This window comes from Megalopta genalis, chromosome 6, assembly GCF_051020955.1.
Source record: "Megalopta genalis isolate 19385.01 chromosome 6, iyMegGena1_principal, whole genome shotgun sequence".
Lineage (NCBI taxonomy): Eukaryota > Metazoa > Arthropoda > Insecta > Hymenoptera > Halictidae > Megalopta > Megalopta genalis.
Window position 1 is genome coordinate 3805448 of NC_135018.1, and position 22696 is coordinate 3828143.

The window sequence follows — 22696 nt, forward strand, 5'->3', positions numbered from 1 at the left end:
CATCGACTGCAAAATCACAGGAAAACAAGAATTCAAATAAATCGTTGAAAATTGAATGCGTTTCATAATAAGTGCTCGTTTAAAAAATTTCAATGATTCCGATAGGGATATCATTGGAAATCTGAAATGATTAACGACAGCTTTGAAGTGTAAACATTTTTCAGAGGCCTAGAAATTACAAAAAAAAAAATCAATAGATGCGTTAAAGTTATTAATAACATGCTCAAGAACACTGAAAATTACGGAAAAAAAAATATCGAAGGTGTTGAGAAAAAAAGCGATTGACAAAGGGAAACGCTAAACTCTTTATGAACTTATAACAAGACATAAAAATTATTGTTCTAATAAATATAGTACTCACTTAAAGTAAAGGATCATAAATACAAATAATTGATTAGTTTTGACTTGAAGGATTTGACATCTCCACATTGATTCGTTCAAACAGAATTAGCTCTAGCAGAATTATCTAACAAATAGAAAGATACGATTAGCTTGTAGATACAATTTCAGATCTCTAAAAAAATAAAACACTACAATAATAACTATTAGTTTCTTCGAATAGTAATTTCCTTTTTCGTTGAAGAGGAAAAAATTGATTTAAAACGGAAGACGATTTTTTGGTATGTAGAGTAAAAATTCAATGATGCATGGACTATTTGGTTCTATAAATTGTCATCTTTCTGGTATCTAACCAGTATTAACAAAGTATTAACATAGAGTACTGAATCAAGTGTTTCTTTAAGAACGAAATTCTTTTCCGAACAACTTAATATATGTAAAACTTAATACGTAAAATAACTATTACTTCGAACTAGAAATTGAAATAGCTTGAAAATCCAAAAATCTTTCGTGACCGAATCTGAATTTTCCAAGCTGTCTAATCGCCTCGTGATCCTTTCAACTATTTGCAAACCTTTTGCAACAGGATTAGAATTCGCTTAGACCGAAAGGATTTAAGTCTGTAAGTACCGTTTGCTATAATTTAAATATTCCCTAACCCATATTTCCCTGAAATTCCCCCAAACAAAGGTCCCCGGAGGGTGGAGGGGAGAGGTTGCAGCGACCATCGAAGGGGGGTAGGTTACCGCGTGGGAATTCTCTCTGAGTACCCCCGCCCGGAGAACACGGACTGTCCCTGGGGGCACGCTGAGCCCCTTTCCCCGCCCACGTTCCCGATCAAACCGTCCACGGTGTCCTCGCGGATTCCCTCCCCCTAACCAGCTTGTCTCGCTCCCTCTTCCCTTCATCCAGCTCATTCCAGACCATTGCCTCCTTCTCCCTGTCTCGTTCCGTTAACCTCTTTGTCGGCAGTCTTTCTCCCTCCTTGCGTTCCTCTCGGTCACACGAATCCCCTCTTCCCCACCACCGTGTAATCGAACCACCCACCAGATCTCTCGTTCGCTTGGTTCGCGATCTTCTACGTTCCTCTCTCGCCACAGTTCTCTCTCCCTCTCATTTGTCCGAAGCTCGTCTCTCTCACCACAGCTCTTTCTCTCTCTTTCTCTCTCTCTCTCTCTCTCTTTCTCTCTCCCTAGCTCGTCCGTACTCGTTTCTCTCGTTCGTCGACGCCGTTGTTCCCGTCCTCGTCGGTCTCACAAGCTGGATTCTGAACCTTTCTCTCTCGGGCGCGCGATACCGTCGCCGGCACGGTCCTCGTCGCACCCGCTTGCCGGCTAATTAGACCGTCTCTGTCGGTCGGTCGTCGCCGGCGATCGTTCGGTCTTCGTCGGGCCCGTGGGCGCGGAGGCCGGCGCCACGAATCTCACCGACTCACCGCGGACATCTTCGGCCGCGCTCGGTCGGTTCCGGCTTGCGGCCAAAAGAATTCGTCAGTGTTCGCCGCGCTGCCCTGCCGGCAAGTTGTACAGGAACGGAACGGTAATTCGTTTCCCATCGTGCGTGTATGTATATATAGTCACGAGTGCGCGTGCCCTGCTACGGAGAGAGAGCCTTCGCGTTTAGTCGAGACGCGACGTGCACGCACGCATTACCAGCTAGCCTGGCAGGTAATCACCGTGGTTCGAGCCAGTCCCAGATGTAAACAATCCGAGAAGGAAAACCAGTGGGAAAGTACCGGCCGAGGATTTCGAATTTCCAAGAGGACGGGTCATTCGTGGACAGCCCCCGCGGATCCAGGAGCACATCGATGAGAAATAGGAGGGAAGATCGTCGACGAGGGAAGATCGCTTCGATCGGAAACGTTTCATCGACCTCGTATCTTGGCGGACGTGACGCGGCGATTCGGCCTCGCGAATCGATTCCTCGAAAGTGTTCGCAGCACCGTACTCGACACGAGATAGCGGAGCCAAAGATTCTCCTCTCCTCGCAGTGGGCCAAGTTCTCTATCAAAACATGGCCACGTGACCGACGGCGCGGCTTGTAAACACAGAGAGTTTAACCACGTGGTTTCCCCCCTCTTCTACCTACCGACGCTCTCTCTCTCTCTCACTCTCTCACTCTCTCTCTCTTTCCGCGTTTGTGTATGTGTGTGTCTTTCTCTTTCTCTGTCTGTTGCTGTTTACCTCTGTCTTCCTCTATCCCTCGCACCTTCTGCGTCTCTATCTTTCTCCTTCGCTCACGCAACACGCAAAACAACCTACAGCGTGTATTCTCGGCTGGTCCGTAGTCAGTCGCGGGAGAGTTCGATTCGAGTGATCCGCGACACACTCTGCCTGGCTTTTCCCGTCCCGTTTCTCCGCCCAAGATTCGACATCGTTGGGCGAGTTTTTCCAGGCCCGCGCGCGGAATCGTGGGAAACTGATAAAATAAGGTGACACTGTGACGATCTCGCCGCGGGTCTCGCGCCGCAAAATTCCGTTCGCGTTCTTTTGGAAAGAGTGCGGTCGATTAGCACGCGAATAGGCCGGCGGGCGAATCAGTGACCGAGGTGGTGACCGATCGTGGACGCGTTTTTTTTTGTTCCCGCCGTGTGCCGGTGGTAATCGTGGCCTGCCACGATTCTCGCGTGAGAGGAAAGCACGTTGCCTTGTCCGGGGAGAGAGAGACAGCACCTCGCGCGAGGTGATCTCGCTTTGCCAAAGTGGAGTATACGGAGGAGCCCAGCATGATGGACTCGGTGCCGGTTTCTGCTTCGGGGTCGAAGACCGGATTACCACCGCAGCAGCAGCAGCAGGGGGTACCGTACGACCTTGAGAGCGGATTCGAGCCACAGACGAGAGCTCGGTCGCACACGTGGCCGCTGCCAAGATCGGAGGAGTACAGCGAGGGGAACGTGGTGTCCGGGAGCAAGGAGGGCGTCGAGGGCGTCGAAAGTGGCACGCCGCCTCAGCACGCCGCTCTCGGCCAAGGTGCCGGCAGCCTGCTTCCGGTCAAGAAGAATTCGTCAAGACGGAACGCCTGGGGGAATCACAGTTACGCCGATCTGATCACCCAGGCGATCACCAGCGCTCCCGACGAACGTCTCACCCTTTCACAGATCTATGAATGGATGATACAGAATATCCCATACTTCAGGGAAAAGGGGGAGAGCAACAGCAGCGCTGGATGGAAGGTGAGTGCGGCTTTACCGACTAGTTTTCAATCAAATATTCGATTCTTTCTGAATTACTTTCACAGAGAACATACTCATCTTTCAGACATGCTGCTATTGTTACCATTACGGTTCACCATTCTACAGCCTAATTTTGCTCCCTTTTTCTGATTACCTTCCTTTCGTATCCTTTCCTCGGCAATAGCACTACTTGTTTGTCCGACTATATCTTATTTATTATATCTATATATTTATTGAAGTATATACTCTACGATTTCTTACTTTTTATTCTTACTTTTCTGTTGTATCATTATATATAATAATGATAACAATAATGATTTATTTATATATAGGTGTAAACAAATACTTTGTTGCAGAAGAAGAAGTAAAAGAATAGAGATTTTGAACAATAATTTTTTTCTCTTCCTATTGTACTTGAATGATGGTTATACGGGGGGGGGGGTAGAGAGAGAGAGAGAGAGAGAGAGAGAGAGAGAGAGAGAGAGAGAGAGAAATCTCTTTCCCTTTTTCTTCTTTTTCTACAACGAAAATTCTTTTGCCCATATACGTGACTAAATTATTATTATTATTATTATTATTATTATTATTATTATTATATTCTTTAGTTTATACCGAAACCGAATTATTTTGTCTCCGAGGTAAAAGCCGAACCAAATTAATAAATAAGATAAATTAATGTTAAATGAGTCAAAACAAGTTGCTACTTCATATTTAATTTATATTTATCTTATAATAATGCCTTCTTCCATCGAAAGAAGTACCGGTAACTATTTTCTTAAGTTTTCAGAATCTTTACTATACGTTTCTAAACGTTTATTTATTCTTTCTACTACATTTTGCTGCTGACTATGTTCTTGGACATATTCATGCATGAATGTTCTTTTCTTAGTTACATATTGACCCTTGTCCAATTAAATCGGGTTACTTTTCACCCACGATATAAAAGTGACTAGATAAAGTTTAAGAGACATAATCTGTTCTATAAATCGCTTTATTAATTCTAAACAACATGAAAAATTTACGTTAAAAGTTATCTCGTCTCATCTCAGGTTTTCATTCTTAAAGGTGGAATTGACGAAATTCATTATTTAGTATTTCATTTTTTGCATGGTGTCAATTTGATATTAAAAGCTAGATTATACTGTAGAAATGAGGGAGGGATGAGGGTTACGTAAAACATAATCCAATGAGAGTTGAGGTTTTGGGTGATTACAGAAATGGTTTGACATTTGAGTAGAACATTCTTGTCTTCTGATACCTGTGAAAATACCTGTAGCGATAATAGTTCACCTCACCTTTGTTACTTCAGGCTTTCTTCATAGGAGTGGAGCGGACAATCAGAGCATAATAATAATAATAATCGTATGTATATACTTTATTTATTGTAACAAATTCAAAGTTACCTTTGCTTCTTTTACATATGAACAATTAACAGAATCTCGTTTCGTATTTGTGAAATGTCTAAGTAGATCAGATTTGGATTAAGTTTGCGTTTACGTTAATTTTCCTTTATTCTTGCTTTCCATTTATTATTTTAATTTCATTTAATTATCCGTAGAAAATGCGATGCATGTGAAAAGTCGTATACAACGTAGATAATATTTTTTTCACCGACGAACGACGCACCATTCAACGTTTTTACCGGCATTATATAAAATACGTAGGCAATGTACAAAATTAAACTCTTTTTACATTACGCTCAATACACTGTGCTCACATACACAAAGTTACGGAAGGCTTCAACGAACGACCTCGAAGATGCGCGAAGGCCTAAGGGTGTGCTCGCAACGGTGTTCGACTCTCTCCGATTGCATCTCTGCAATTTAGACCCAATTGATTAATTGGCACTCTGAAAATTGCTGAAGTGATTGTTCTAATTTTATAATCTCTTTACGGAAATCACGACTATCTTCGAAATCGTGACTATCTTCAAAATCGTTATCATATCATCGTAATTTTATTTTCATTTTGGATAATTCACAAGGGGCTGAATTACACCCACTGTTTATGGTCGTGCTAAAGAATTATTTTTCGCCACTTTACTTTTAAGCCTTGAACACACACAGCGGTGCATGATTCAAATTTAATTTAGATTATAGATTCGAGTTGATTATATAATTTGAATTTTTGAATTAAATTTTCTAAAAATTTCCACAAACGTTGTGTTTACGATCGTTTGATAACGAATCTGGCGAAAGTATATGTTATCGCGACTACGACTTTCTTTATCTCTCGCCTTCGAATAATCCAATGAAAATGGAAAAATGATCTTTTGCTGGAAAGTGGTCACGTACAAATTGATTCTCGGTTTTAACGAATACTATTTTGTTTAAAATACACATTTGAAACATGCTTCCATTAATTTCATGGAAAATTAGGTTCTCCCGGAATGTTGTGAAACGACTATCTTTTAATATGAAGTTTCATAATTAAAATGTTAAATTTAAATTAAATTTTATACTTTCTATGTATGAGTTCCTCAGCTTTAGTGTTGGTTTTTCCGCACGGGCATGTAACAATCTTAAATGTAATTTAAAATGTGTTTCTTCACTTTTCCTGAAGTGAACGAATGAAAAGTGGACAGATGCAACAATACAAAATTATTCGTATGTGCAATGTTTATTCATATGTTATTCATAGTCTTTAACGCAGTGGTATTAATGTCAAATTCAAATCGCTTGATGCACCGACTGTCCGGATCAACGTACCTCGGTACTTTTCTAGATCATAATGCCGACACGGTAGTGTCGCAGCGGTGGTCCTCGCAGAGGAAGTAGGGTTCCTGCTCCCCAAGATCAGCGTTACACGGTTTGTAATTATGAACGGAACAAAATTCAGTCACAGGCAAGAAGCACTAACTAATGGTCGCTGATTGTTTGACGATGGCACTTCTTGTCTTTCGCTTTCTATTGGTTTCCCTATGTTTCTCACGTTCTACGAAGATGCTTTCTAACAGCACCACATACATGGATACAGATTTAACAAATAGATTTTCTCGATAAAAGCTTGTTTTTCATAAAAATTTGGTCTTAGAGCAAAATGTTTCAAATCCGTATTATACATATAAACTTTCGACGTAGAATTTTTATTCATTTCTCGTCCTTTTCTCGAAATAATGCTATAGTTAGGCTGCGGATCTTAATGCAAATTTTCATTTTCATATGGTTATCTACAAAGTTTAGTATTTAAGAAAATTTTCCTTCGTCAACTAAAAGAATGTAAAAGTTCTATTAGATCTTGCTGGTCTATACGCTTTCATGCACTTGAAAATCTGCATATACCATAAATGCATAAAGATCCGCACATATACCATATATGTTATATACCATAGATGCATAAAGTTATAGTAAAAGATTATATCGTATAACAAATTGACTTTGTATATTCCTTCTTAGAAAATAAAAATTAATAGTAAGTGGCGTAAGTTTCTGAGGGTAAAAATTCAGGGTGTTCTTTCTGTTGTCTTACAAATTATTTTAAAAATTTGAACTTTAAATTGTGCACTTCCGAAATAATTACATGAAAAATCCCAGGATACTTCACGCAATTTTCACACTTCGAATAAACAAATTCAGTTTTATTTGTAATTAGAGACGGATTTAGATTTTTGCCGCCCTAGGCTAACATATTTTTGATGTCCCGTAAGGGAAAGAAAAGATAATATGGTAAGCATATAAAATACTAGATTTAGTATTTTTTTTTTTTATGAAAACATATATTATTTATTATTTTAATTTTGTTGTGCTTTAACAAGGCGTCGGTCTCGACCAAGCTATTAGTCCAGTTGAAATGTAATATAATATGTAGGAAATAATTAATATTTTTTGTTCAATTCATAATAATCAGTTGTAAAGCTAGTTAAGGTCGTATGATTTTTTACTGTACATAGAAGAACCTAAAGTGGAATTTTCCACAAAAATCGCCTCTCTAGGCTAGAGGTTGTAACACCGGTAGTAACACGTTACTTATCTCAAGATATATGACAGATATTAATGCACGGTTCAGATATATGAATGTATAATGTAAAATGACTTTTGAACCACACTCATCGATACTACTTAGGTAAATACAGAACTTAACTTTTCTTACTGCTTTAAAATTGTGATATAAAGACGATGAAAGTTAATCCTACGCTCCATGATCAAGTCAGACTCGCGATGGAGATTTCAAACAGAATCTGCATAAATGTGCATGCTATTAATCTCTGCTGCATCGAAATCAAATTCTGTATAAATTTTAGAGAAGATATGGATATAGGACAAATATAAATGCTCATCTAAGAAATTATGAAAGTCAAGCGATTTCCAATCACTGTAGTTGTGCAAGAAATTCCAGATTGAGGAAATTTAAATAACTACGAATACGTTAAAAGTAGATTGCCATTATCAAGGGTTCTAACGAATAACGAAACTGAAGTCTTACAGTTTGGATCCTGAGAATCCGGGTACAGCTTCTGTCCACATGTATGGTTGCACCGGATGTGCCATATACGATGTCGATAAGACGCCAGACAAAATACTCGCGGATCAAATACTGAGTCCTCTGTAAGACAATGATGCTTCCAGGGAGGTACGCGCTGCATTCGCAACCTAATTCGTCTAAAGGGACAAGAATGATCCATAAATATCCTTAACTCTGTGATCGATCAAGAAGGTTCCCGCAATGCTGGTCGCAGAGTCCAGTCTATGAGAAAATAAAAATTTGTCCGGAACGTAACACGTCGAATAGAATGTTGAAAATCCAGCGTGGCACGCGACGAACGGTTTCCAAACAAAATGGCGGCGGCGAACGCGTTGAAATTCCTCGTCGGTGAACGGACGCAAGGAATTTATTTGCGATTTTTGTCGCCAGACGTCCGCCGGTGTTTCGCGTCGGTTCTCAGGAAAACGGAGATGAATTTACTGTATTAACGGATTTAAGACTTTTGATGCTGGATAAATAATCCTCCTTGGGCATTACTTTATAATACAAATAGCGAGGAGCAGCTTTATTTTGCTGAAAGGAATTAATGTGATACATGAAGATTAATTTTATTTTATTACTTTATTTATTTATTTAATTATTTTTATCCATCTGTGATCATTAAACTGCAGATCTTTATGTAAATTTTCACATTTTTATACGACATTTTACGAACTGCAGAAAGTTTCCTTTGACAACTAAAAGATTACTAATAATAATTATTATTATTCTAAGAAGAAAATAATAATATAATAGGCTATGTTAATTTATATATCTTGCATTTACAAAATTTCAACACGCATAAAAGTTCTAACGATTGTTAACAATTTCTCGATGCCAACATGATTTTTCACTCGAAAATAATATTTATTGTCTTCGAGTGAATAAAAAGTTGGTTTGGATTGATTAAACTTTCATCGACATATAGAGTTTTTTGGAAAACTCCATAAAATCCATAAAATTTCCAATGTAATTATAAAAAGTGTAAAATAAATCTTTGCCGCGCAAAGCTTTGTTATGTAAATGTTCTGGATTACTATACAGTTCTTCCGTTACTGCCCGAAGAATTGAGTCGAACGAGTTTGTACAAATGAAATCAACAATTGCACACAATGGCGTTTTATTGGTTACGCTGGCATCAGGCGAATGCGTGTTCGATCGAACCGATTCTAATGTTAATCGGACACTCCGTAAGATCTCCTTTTATGAAAGACGTATAGCCGTTGACCAAATGGATGTAGTAGCCATGACAGTTTGAGTAATCGTTGCCGAAAACTTCGAGAAACTCTGGTGTAATTGTAAAAGAGCCAGAAACTTTTTTTTTTACAAAATTACAAAATTGGTTACAAAATAATAAACAAAAACTATAAAATATAATGTAGTAATAATAAACATAAATAAGGATAAATAATATATATACTAATAAACAGATAATACAAAAGAATAAATTGCAACACTCTTTCATGACTTCACGCGTCTTGTGCTTCACTTCTAATTAGAATATTTGATGATTTTGATCATCTTCGCTATCTTATTTTCAGCGTAGACATTAAGGAAAAGATTCGAACCTGTCAGAGTGACGGTACACGATGAAAGGAGAAGGAATGGAAGTTGTTTACGATTTTTTGGCGTCGATTATATCGATTTGGGGTATTCCCAGCTGGTGAAAAATAACTGTGTTGAGACTCGGCGAACAGGTTCTCAAGATCTACCAGTTTCATACGGACACGTTGCTTTTCCTTATGGCACTTTCTGGTTTCTAGGATATTCAAGTAATTACATTAAAATCGAGGGAAACATGACGGTTTTCAGAAAAATATGCCGACCGTCCAGAATTTTCAAACAAAATCGATGTTGAAAATCGATCTGATTAGCACGTGGTCGCACTTAAAAGTAAAATTAGCTGTCGACGAACAGGCGTGTGTATGCGAGAGTCATTGAAATATACTTTTAAATATACATTTAAATACAGATTTTACGCAGGTTGATTATCATTCATGCGTTAAGTTACACGGGGATTCTATGTTACTTTTCTTTGATATATGCATATTTTGTATTGAAAATAGATTCTAAAATATGAAATGAATATTTCGGAATAATTCTTCACGAATAACGTTTCTAAACTAACATTAATCGCACTAAGAAAATTACTAATTGAGGACATATCAAGGTTGAAAAAGTAAGAAACGATAAGATCGTTATTGCGTGAAATAGGAAGCAGAAAAATGGGTGCTGTGTAAACTACAGACATTCGATTAGATTTCATACTTTTTAGAAAACAAATAAAATGCTAATTCCGCTTTGATATGCCATCTTCTGTCTTCATATTTCCTCGATGTCTGATGTTTTCAATAGTTTTGAATTGAAAAACACCGCAACTCGACATATATATATATATATATATATATATATATATATATATATATATATATATATATATAATACATTCACGATAGATAAATGTATAGAGACCGCAGTATAATTATTATATATATATATATATATATATATTATTATTATTATACTGCGGTCTCTATACATTTATCTATCGTGAATGCGTAAGCATAATTTAATAATTTAAAGCAGCAAACATATTCAAAGTATACTAGAGTATCAATATATCAGTCTCAGTTTATTAAAATTATTGAAAGGAGAAAGAAATGTCTATTTGTGGTTCCTGTTCCTTACAATCGATACAAACAATTTCTGTCTTGCATAAAGATCCGCAGACCAATAATAATGATAAAAGAAAATTAATAACTTAGGGTTCGACATAGTCTTAAAGAAATAAAGGTGTGCGTGAATGAAATAAACCTGCCAAACGTAACAAGGTTAAATGCAAAAATCTTTCGGCGAATATGGACAATTGAAAGATACAATCGAATACGAATGACGAGTTAACTTGTCTTCCCCAGTTATCAGGTTAAAAAAAGCCGCGTATATCGATTCACACACGCGGTTTAACAGTTTACGGAGCTAACTTCTTTCCGCGGTGTAGCACTTTTCCCTCAAAGCGAGCCACCCCGCTTTTGCGAGCTGCGCCTCTGAAATCGAGGGAAACAAGAAACTCGACCGGGTAAACCGGGTAAAAAAAAATATCGTGCACCTTATATGCTGCTCCAGTGATTCTTGCCGCTCGCAGTAGTCCATCAGGATATGGTTAAAGCGAACTAGAACCTTTGGGACACGTGGTCTTATGATTGTAGCGACCCACGGTTGTTGATTCTTCGAAACAAATGCACAAAAATCTATATTGCTCTTAAAATCTTATTAAAAGAATCGTATTAAAATCTTATGAAAAGAATGCAATGCACAGACTTGAATGGTATGATAATTTGGTCACCAGAATAACGCAGTCAAAATTGTACAGTTTCTAACACTAAACCTACCGTGTACTAAAAGTGACTGACGTCGTGTGTTGCATTATAAGAATGACGAAACTAAATTGATTTAAACTTGTCGACATTTTTATTATATGTGCTCTTGACAGTGTCTTTATGACTTCAAAAATTTTAAAATAATAAATGTGAAACGAATGTAAATAGTGCTAAGATTAGTGTCACATTTGAATTTTTTTACATGAAAAAGAACATTATTTACAAAAGATATTAACAAATCGTTGAATTCAACGATTATTATACATATTATCTGTGTAGTATTATTTACTTAAATGTACATTGCACACACGGATCAAGATCTTCATTTTCGTCGAACTTAGAAAGATATCAGTCGGTGATAAAGTATAGTCTTCATCGTTTTTAAAAAGCCGAAATGATTTCTTAAATAATATCAATAAGATCAACATCGGCATTCTTGAATTCTTTTAGTATTCATACTGTTTCAAATTACACCTACAAATTTTTGACATGAACGCATAAAATCCGCAGTCTAGTGATAAGTTAGAACTAAATTCAAAAGGTTTATTAATCAATTTGTTCGATATATGAGAACAAAAGAACGTATTAATTGCACCTATGAAAAATGTAGAGCGCGTAAATGTATGAATCAAAAGGTAAACATGTGCGAAAATACGTTAGCATTAGAAGATCCCGAAGAATCTGCACAGGAGCATCTATCTATTACTCTTTAACGGTAAGGGAGACTGTCTGAGGTATAAATTTGAATGGTTTCGAAGGGAGACTTCGGCATAAAAGAAAAGTTTTCTTCCCGGATAAGTTTTTTTTTCTCTGAAGTTCCTAAGATCACCGATATTTCACAGAAAAACCGTATCATTCTCTATTGCACATTGCAGCGAGTGTCATAGTACTACGTTCAGCGTGTTTAGGTTTTCATCTCGAAGCGAACCGAATGTAAATAGTTTAATCAAATTCAAGACAAGAATGACGATAGTATTTTTATATTAGCGATACTTATTCTCCGGGATACAGTATGTAGTGAAATGTTAAGCTGAGCAGAAAGTTTTGTCCATTTTCTTTTTATGGAGAAAATTCATTTATGTAACTGCCATTATTAATAAGTATTTAACAGAGCGCTAATAATATTATCTATTTAAACTGAATTATCTAAATCTAAACGGTTGAAAGCATGCTTTATAAGATTATCATTGATTTGTTAAATGATTTGTTAAATATTTTACTAACTTTTCCATGGAGTCCTTGTCATCGAAGCCAGTTCTTATGTAATTAGGAAATCGATAGTGCCTTAATAATCTAGAAACTGAAGAACAATCGAACGGCATTTTATCTCGTTTTTCGAGAATCATCGATCTACTTCGGACTGTTGCACAACAAAATGCATGCTCATAATAATATTAGTAAGTGACAATGTAAACTCGCTAATAGTATACGAGTCAGTTATTTTATCGTTCGGAAGTTATTCGATAACCAGTTAATACGTAATTACAAAGTTGTTGGGAATCGGATTACGATTGTGCTAAGATAAGATTGATTTTTACTAATTATTAATTGATCATTAGCGATTATAAAATAATGGAACAGGGTCATTGAAAATTGTGGACAAAGTGTCATTCATTAAACATATAGTAAATTGATTTATGTGTCCACGAAATTGGTGAAATATTCTCAACAAATCAATATTGGTTGAACAGAAATAACCAATTTTCTACAACCTCGTGCAAAACAGCTTACTGATAACAAAAATATGAAAGATTCCAGAAATTCTTTCCACAAATGACATCAATTTTGTTACTATAAACAGGACAAATAATTCGATCGCTCATGGAACTATATGCATATGAATGAGCAAAAATGATCGTAACGCAAATCCCGAAGTAGAAGACACTTTTATATGCACAGATAGATTATTCTACTCGAAAAGCTAATTTTCGGCGCATCAACCTGATATTAACGGATTGTTGCATCACCGTCGAAGTATCTGAAGCTTATGCGAAAATGTTCGAATAGTCGCAACCCTACTCGGGATGCGAGACACGAGACCGTGTCCAATCGCGTGGTGTCCGTGCCCCGTAGACATCTGCGTGTCCGGTGTGTGCTTTCTGCGCACGGTTGGCCGCGTGCGCGCGAGCGTATAAATAAACGAGAATAGTCGGCATTATCTGCGACGTGCATAACTATTGTGCTCGATGGCTGCAGTCCTCGGATCGAGACAGAGCTATTCGATGTTGCACTTTTCTCGCCGCACAAAGGGGGATAAAATGTCAGTCATTTTTCTAGTTTCTTTTCACCTATCCGTGCGTGGCTTCGACGATCGAAAGCACACTTTAGTTTAAACGCGCGTTACGTTTTGCCAGCGCGAGCTTGCACGATCCATAAAGCTCGAGATAAATTCCGTGATCGAAAGACATTTCCTATATTGTATGCATAGGTCGTTAATAATTAATGGGCATACTGTTTAATTTAATTTATTTCATTTAGCATAAGCGAACCAGATGCCCTCTTAATTTACCTACAATAAACTAACAAAATAGTAACAATAGAATAATAATGAAAACGGAAACAATATGATTACAATAAACACAAACTAAAAATCCTAGCTTCTAATAACGTCATACAGTTGATCTTTAAATTTATTGAAATCATCAATGTTGAAGTTAATGTCGTTAGTATAAGTGTTAGCCAAATTGTGAATCCTATTGAAAGGATCAGTATAGCTAAAACGACAGACATAGTGATGAGGCACAAAAACTTTGTGGGTTATTGTAAAAAATTGTGGATTGTTAAAATCGCTGATGTTTAATATAATTTCGCGCTGCAGTTTATATAATTTCTCATTTTGTTTTACGGAAGTCGTCCTTCCATTTATCGAGCAAGTTTTTCATTCAATTTTCGTTAAATTCTGGAATATTCACAGAGTTCTGCGCCAGTTAGAGCTTCGACTCCTCGATGTAGAACGCAGTCGTTGGTAGATTCCGTCTTGGCTTTCGCATAGGTAGAACACTGTATGTACTTTGAAATTTGGCAAACCACCTTCGAAATTCTTCGTCATACCAGACTGGCGTCATATCAGGTTAAGGTTTCTGATGCATTAGTTCTTTGAGGAAAATCTTCTTAGTACTTTAAAATATCCTCGTCCGCAAAGTGTTGAATAGCGTAAGAAGTAGCTCTTCTATTAACGCTAACACTTGTGATAGGAGATTAGAATATTAAATTCTAAACAGTCGGGTTATCAAACTCTGTTTAGCTATCTTGTCACCTGTGCACATGTCCGCACATTATCAAGCATCGTATTATGCTTCAAGACTGATGAAAATCTTATTACACAATTAGTAACGTATTATCACAGTGTTCCGGGGAACCAAAAGTGCTAATAAGCGCGTAAAATCTGCATTAGAGCGTAGAGCTGTTCGTGTGACACCATAGTTTAATGCTTCTATTCTGAAGTTTCACAACTTGTGTACCGAGGTCGATGAAAAAAGAGACCCTACGACGATAGAGAAGAACTAATGTCGCAATGTCACACATTGGGATTGTGTAGAAAACTTGTCCTATAAGAAAATAACTTCGGATATTGGAAAGTTCATCATACTGAAAACTTCAGACTCGTACTTATTGTAGCTGCGCCTCGTGCAGACGTTTATCGTCTTCCACCGATTTCTCTGGCTCCGCCCAGCGAACCTCCTTATAGGTCTAACGAGCATCAGGGAATTATGAAAAGGAGGAGTTTGTAGGACCAGACGGTGAGAGTTCCGTTGACAGTCGCCAAAACTCGAGCCATTCAATAAGGTGCTCATTCAGTGTTCGCGGTTGCAGCGATGTTTGCTTAATGGTCGCGGGTTCGGGACCTTATTGTGACCATTATCTGGAGAGGTAGAATTCCAGGAATTACCGACCGTTTCCTTTCTACAGCTACGCTCGGATCTGAATGGGCAGGGAGATCGAGTGAGACACGTCGGGAGCGGGTCAGATAAGTGGAGAGCTTATTTAGTAAACCAAAACACCTGTTCAACCACTAGAGGGGATAGAATGCGACTATCAACTGGAAAAGAAGAGTGACCGCCGAGCGGGAACCACTGTACTGTGCAAAGATGATAAGTTGGTTAGGGGAGCGTCGCGTAATCCGATTTTTAAACGTGACCATTTCAGCTAATAATGGCTAACATTTCAGCTAACATTGCCTGATGGGAGATGTCAGACACCAAAATTTTCCTAATATTTAATCTCTGTGTTCTGCTGCCATCTACATTCATAATTGCTGTGCTCTTGCGTTCATTGCGACCTACAATGAGTCACAGACAAAATCGTACACCATATATTACAAAATGTGTGTGTGTGTGTTACATCTCGTAAAAAAGTTTGGGGATGATTTGAAAAAATGAATTTGACAGGTATATATTGTAACTGTGTCTACATTTATTATGTATTACTGACAAAACAAATAGATCTTTTTAAGTACACAAAAAAAATGTAGTTACGAGGATTTTCAGAGTGGAAGATTCCTTACAGTTAAAATCATACATTTCAAAAAAATTGTTTAACAAGTTGCTTAAATTAAATCTTAGCATTTTGTTGGGTTCCTTCGATTACGCTCAACCGCAATCTATTTGGCATCAATCTTAACAGTTTTTTTTTTTTATAAAACTAGGTTCAATTTGAGCCTATTGCTCTATTAATGCTTTTTTCAAATTATTTTTATTGTTGGTGGCAAATGTCATTTTGATTGACAACAATCGGATGTTGATAGTTAACATACTGATTACGAATTCGACAATTTCGAAAGTTCCACCAAGTTAAGTATACAGACCTCGTGAAGGTCTCATTTGAAATAATCTTGAAGTTCTTCGTGGCCATTTACTTTAAAATAGAAGCAAATCATTCAGAACAATTATAGATGTTTATTAATATTTATTAGTTGGTTTGATTGTAATGTTAGAAAATTATTCTTCAAACTCATGAGGAAAATATCATATTTCATAACAGTAGAACGCTGCATCAGAGTGCAGCGACCGTAGACTATTGCTTTCATCCTTCTCCTGTCTCACGAGATTTCTTTCTTTCTCTGCACGTTATACTTTCCATACGATGATGAAATATGTTGGAATGAATGGAGCGAGGTGACACAATATTTTTATTTTAATTTTGATTGTAACAACTGGGTAATCAAAGTTTCAGTTCTATTTAACACATTCACTGCCGAGTCTAGTTTGAAGAAATCTGTTCATTTCTTTTTTCTTTAAATGAACAAATATAATAATAATAATAATAATAATAATAATAATAATAATAATAATAATAATAATAATAATAATAATAATAATAAATCATTTCTTTTTTTAGTAATGTACCTTCAACAGACGCGTTGTGATGGGCGTCTATCACGAGATCTCGCAGTTTACAGTGAATGAATTAATGGGTACATTTGGCCACGATGATGCTCTATGAAACAATCTTTTTGTGTGAAGTAAAATGGTTATTAAGCCTCGGAAGATTAACAGTTTCCGACAGTTGCGAGAGACGAATGCAGGGTCACTTTAATTCATAATAAAGTTTATGTTGGAAAGTGGTGTTTTATCGCTCGCGGGTCAAAATGACCCTGCATGCGACGTTCGTGGGTTAACGGCTTGCACTACTATTTCTTTCACATCTGCGTTGATTAGCACTTTTTCGTCTTTAATAATTTTCCTGATAGAACGAGGTAATTTCTGCTTCTTCTATGACATGTCTTCATTTGCTTTCGCACCTACAGTTTGATAAGAGAAGGCTCAATATTAGACAGTTATAATTGGAAAGTTAACGTGTATGATATTCAATACTATTTCGATTTATCTGCATTTTGCGGATTCTAATTATAGTTGGTATTTCATCTATATTTGGCTGATCATATGACTATCACCGTATTAAACATTAGAGGTGTACTTATGTTAAAGCGCTGAGACGCGATGGTAATAACCCTTGGAAAGTCCCTAATACTTGGTACATCTATAGCCCGCCCCCCCCCTTCCCCAATAAACTTCAAATACGTCCGATAAACTTACACAAAATTGGTTAGGTAGCCTAATGGATCAAGTTCATTGTAATTTACTGTCGTATAATTTAATTCTTTAAGTATTCTAAGTAGTATCTTAACGTTCAATCCTTTTTGTTTGTTACAGGTGAGTCAGATCGTTCTACGATCTCTTATTGTAAAAGCAGTTGTGTAATTATTATGATTTACGTTCAATGGAATTATGGAGGTTTGTTAAGCTATAATTATCAATTACATAAGGAAACGATTTGAATTGTCAGAAAATAGTTCATTGGGAATCTTTTCATAGAACGCAGCTAAAAGTGGCAGATAAAATCAAGAGTTCGAAAACATTCTCACAGAATCGGAAAACGAACACTTAAAGAACTGTTAACGAACCGTAGTAAATTAATTAGTATTGATGATCATTTTGATGACACACCATATTTTGCTGATTAATCTATATTTTCTCAAATTCAAATTCTCCGTAAAATTTTAAAAATATGACAAATATTTCATCGTTAATGACTAACATTATTCGATGATATTCGCCGACAATTAATACTATATAGGATGGATCGGAATTTGTAGTACAACCGAGCAGGGGGTGATTTTATGTGGAAAAATAAGAAACAAATTTGGTATAACATTTTTTTATCCGGGGTTCCGTTTCCGAGAAAATCGTCTTTAAAGCTTGTTCATATTTGTAAAGGATTTAGTTCTGTATTCTTCGATCGCAGTTGCCTCTCCGTCCGAGATAGCGTTTACAAAACACCATATTTGTATATTTCTATATTAGAAATAATAGAAAATAGAAATATGCAAATATAGAATTTTTGGTTTTTTCGGAAATATAAGAGAAGATGTAAAAGTTACTTTGAGTTTACAATTATTCGCAGAACTGTAGGTGGCCACTTTTAGTCGAGAGAGCCTGTATATTAAAAAAAAAACTTTGTTAAAAGATATTATATACAAATGTGATATTTTGTTAAGTTTTCGTTTAAATATTAGTAACAATGTAAACGGTATTTTGAGTCTATAATTATGCACGTCAGCGTATGCCAAGATGAGAAACAACATTTACACAACAAGGTTCAGACACAAATACGAAAATTGAAAATTAGTTGCTTTCATAAGAAATACATTGTCGTGATGAAAGGATTAAGGGCAGACAGTCCTCTATCTGTCATTGTCTCTCAGAGTTGAAAAAGTCGATTTAAAACCACTCTGAAAAGATAGCAGTCTATCACAATGGTAGGTGTATCACACATCGAGCTACGTTATCAATTCGTGCGCGAATTAGAGCAAAATAGGAGATACGAGGTGAAACGTGTTAAATGGCACGATATAAGCAACTCTCCCCTATATTTCGAGTGAGCGTTGTTGGGCGGGTTTAAAGCAGGCTTTGCGCGTTATTTTTGCGCGAGGCAACCTCTGGCGTCGTTGCCGCGTCTCCCTCTCGTCTCTCTCATTCTCTCTCTCTCTCTCTCTCTCTCTCTCTCTCTCTCTCTCTCCTGACTGTGCTCACGACCCTGCAACCGACCACGTTGCCGATATCATCATCGTCATCTTGAGGTCATCTCTCCGTTCGCCTGCTTTGGCCCCACGAAGATCAGGTCCGGCAGTGGCTTTCTCCGCCTTTTTTTCTTTTCATTTTTATTTTCATTCGTACATTTCCCTGCTTCCTTCGATCGCAGATCACACGGACGGAGCGTCGCACCGCGCTCAGCAGTGACCCAGAATGTCGAAGAAATCGGCATTTATTATTTATTTATTTATTCGTTCATTCGTCGAGGACTAGTTTTAATTTCGAGTGCCATTTTTCAGGTTGAGTTTGAATAGCTTTTTGGAAGAAATCGAAGCGTTGTTTCAGATTCACTTTTTGGACACGCGATGGTCATTGTTTCGAGTATCAAATACGATTTTTTTTTATATTGAAATACTTAATATTATAGTTATTCCTAGAAAATACATTCGAAGTTCCTGCTATCAGTTGTATAAAAATGTGGAGTACTTACTTCAAACACCGAAAAAATAGAATAATGAAATTGTCAAATTTTTAGAATAGAATACACTTATCTACCGTCAAAAGTTTAAGAAACATGTTACACGGATACATATTGTTGCTCGTAGTAAACCTTCTTAGCATAGGATAAAAATTTGTATTGCATCAACGTTTTTTCTAATTTTCTAATTTATTATTTAAATTTTATTCTACTATTTTTTATTTTTTTATCTTGTCTTATTTTTTTTTTTTACTTTTATTGCCTTGTTTATAAAATTTAAAATATCAAATTTTACTCAAATGTTAACGATATGTAAAGTTTCTTAACTTTTCTCTGCGAGTGTGTATCCTTGATGAGAGATAATGCCATATACAGTGAAATATTGAATCGTTCTACATTTCTCTACAATTTTCATTAAACTGGGTTTCATAAAATTGTAGATTTCATTAGGTAGTAAAGATTCCAGTACGGATTTTATTAGTCATTAAACATACTAGTACGGATTTTATTTGTCATTAAAGATTTCAGTACGCTTTAACTTAATTTAATTTATTTATAAATTTAATTTAATTTAATCCTTAGGCCAGTTACAGTATTTACGCCTTCCAATTTTCTCTATTAGAATTATCGTCGAGGTTTCTATCACCTGTTCGAAACAATCAAGCTTCAGGTTAAAAATCGTCTCGCGTAACGAAACACAAGCGACTTCGACAACACTCGAGTTCGAGTTGTTTCAGCGAACTTAACAAAATTGGTTCTCGGAGATCTTGGCTGCGAAGTTCTCCAGCATCTCACTCCGCCGAGACTTACTCCAGAGGATTACCACCTTTTCCACTCTCTTAAAAAATCAAAACCATTTCGAATCGAAATCAAAATCTGTTCAACTCGAGATCGGTTCGAGTTTCTCGCCGCAATGATATGAAACTGTAGAAACTTCAAAATTGTATTCGACCCGAACACACCGACTTCTCTGAACGAGGATTTAGGAAATGGGCAGAATGTTGGAAATACTGAACGAATATTTCGCTAAAATATTTAGCAGATCCAGCGTGTTACTAAATATTCATGGAATAAAATTACAATGCGGATTTTGCTGTAAAGTAAACATTTTCTTTATTTAATTAGTATTTATTAACTTATCATTGATTCTAACAATCTTACTAGCTTCGAAATAATGAAAAAGTATTTTTTAAGAGAGGTATAATTACGCAACCAACAAGTACTTAAATCGCTTTTTATTAATGAAATTTGTTTTTTTCTTCGCCAGTGTTGCTCTTAATCATATTGTGTTATGAGTTTATTTTGTTTTTACACCTATTGTTACATCTATTATCCCCTTTCATATTTTTCCTAATTTTCATTAATACAGTAGATCTTCTGTTTATCCGAATCATCATCATCATCTAAAGAAAAATTCATGCGCTTGCATACCATTCATTATAAATCGAATACTGTGCCTTATGATAAGACCGTAGATTTTTATGCAAACATAGCTCACTAAAATCTGAAGACAAATTAAAATATTCATTCTTTCTAATATTATTTTAGAACATTGATAATATTACCGTGGAGATGAAAATTCTTCTTTATTCCAGTTTCACGAGCATTGATAGTAAAACTACAATACTTCATAAACTTTCCTGGCCTTTTAACGGTGTGGTATTCAATGAGATGGAAATAAGCAGTAAGACTGGTAAATATCCGTCAGTAAATACAAAATAATGAAGAAAATTGAAAGTGGCATATGTAGGTACAGCTTCGTCAGTAAGGAAATACGGCGACGTCAAGGATTAGAATTACAACTCAAGGATGACAGACATTAAAATGCGAAAGCATGTCATTAAAAGTTCTTCACGCTTCACAAATTCGTCGAGTGCTTATGCTAATCGCAAGAATTCCGCGGTAAGAAGAAATGAAATAATCAAACATTGCACTTTGTCGCCGCTTTACATACGCAATGCACAGTACAGAAAATATCGTTATCTAAGTTAACATACGCGAAAAGGCTTTGGAATTTATATGGAAAGTTAAATGCAAATCTAAAATTTGCTGGAAAAAATTGTAACATGGTAACACAATTATTTAAACATTTTTTTAGCTTAATCCTAAACTTCAAGTGTGCTACAACATGTGGGAGTGAAATATTTGTGATGTACTGTTGTGAATACTTTTCGGGAACAAAGTGTTTCTAAAAGCCTGCAAAGTAAGTTTTAATCAAATTCTAATTGCAGACCGTTTGGTATGCTTTGTTTCTCGGGAACATCTTCATTACTCATAGCCGTGGTACATTAAAAGAGTGCTTTAAACAATTGCACTATATTATAAATTTGTACATCTTAAAAGTCAGTTTCTTTAGAAGATTTCGAGAGTGTATCAGCTTTTTCTTAATTAAATACAATGCGGTATTTCCTTTGATTCAACTGAATTTGTTTTACATAAACGATTCTAAGAATAGTACAAAGATTACTTTGTTTAATTACTTCACTTTATTCTGCTGGCATAATCTCCGTATCTTAGATTTATATCCATATATAATTATATCTGACAATTATACTGATCATATAATAAAATAACATATAAATAATTACTAGATAGCCATAAGACATGCTTGTTTATTAATCATTCACGAGAACGTTACGGGTTGATTATAATTGTATCATTTTTAATAGTTGTGTTACATATGATTATTTCGCGTCTACGCAGATAGATGCGTCACGAACTTTAGTAAAATACAATTATAATGAATATTTCTTGAAGTTTTTATGTTCTTGAATCTTCTTTATCTTTCTACTGTTTCAAATGTCATCTACTCATCTTCCTCACGAATTTATAAAATCAGTAATAATCTAGTAATCAAATAAAACGTTACGTCCGAATAATCGCAGGAAATTCGAATCGATGAAACCACAATTATTTTTGCATCAACCTAATAATTAGATTGCGGAGTTAAGTCAAACTTTATTGTCAGTAGTAACATTCCGAATGAGTTCTAAATAATCTAACGGGATTGTTAAATTTATCTCCTGTATGATCCGTTTGTATTCCATCTATTCACTTTTGTTATAAAATGCATAAAATCTGCAATCTGCTGATAAGTGCAGCGAGTAAGGATAATATTTCGATATCATTTGAAAACCTTTTTAAAATTGGACTCAGTAATTCGAATTTTTTGAGATGTTAGACTGACTAATTTCCTAATCAAGTTGTGAAAACATTTCTGCAAAAATTACGACTAATTGGAATAGTAGAAAGAAAAATATATAACGAAAATTTAAACAATGTATTTTGACGATCTCGGTAACTTATGAGCACGACGGATAGACTGTGGATTTTATGC

The 22696-nt window shown here is 36.2% G+C and overlaps 1 protein-coding gene across 2 annotated transcripts in view; it reads left to right on the top strand.

Moving 5' to 3' along the window:
- The first annotated feature begins 1816 nt into the window (after nucleotides 1-1816).
- The window catches only part of foxo (forkhead box, sub-group O), a 182714-nt gene continuing 161834 nt past the window's right edge, over nucleotides 1817-22696 (top strand). Inside the window, exon 1 of one of the 2 annotated variants that reach the window (XM_033476308.2) lies at nucleotides 1817-3511. In XM_033476308.2, coding sequence (XP_033332199.2) covers nucleotides 3065-3511 — 447 coding nt within the window. In that variant the 5' untranslated portion in view covers nucleotides 1817-3064. The remainder of the gene's footprint in view (nucleotides 3512-22696) is intronic. The other variant, XM_076523114.1, reaches the window with a different exon arrangement.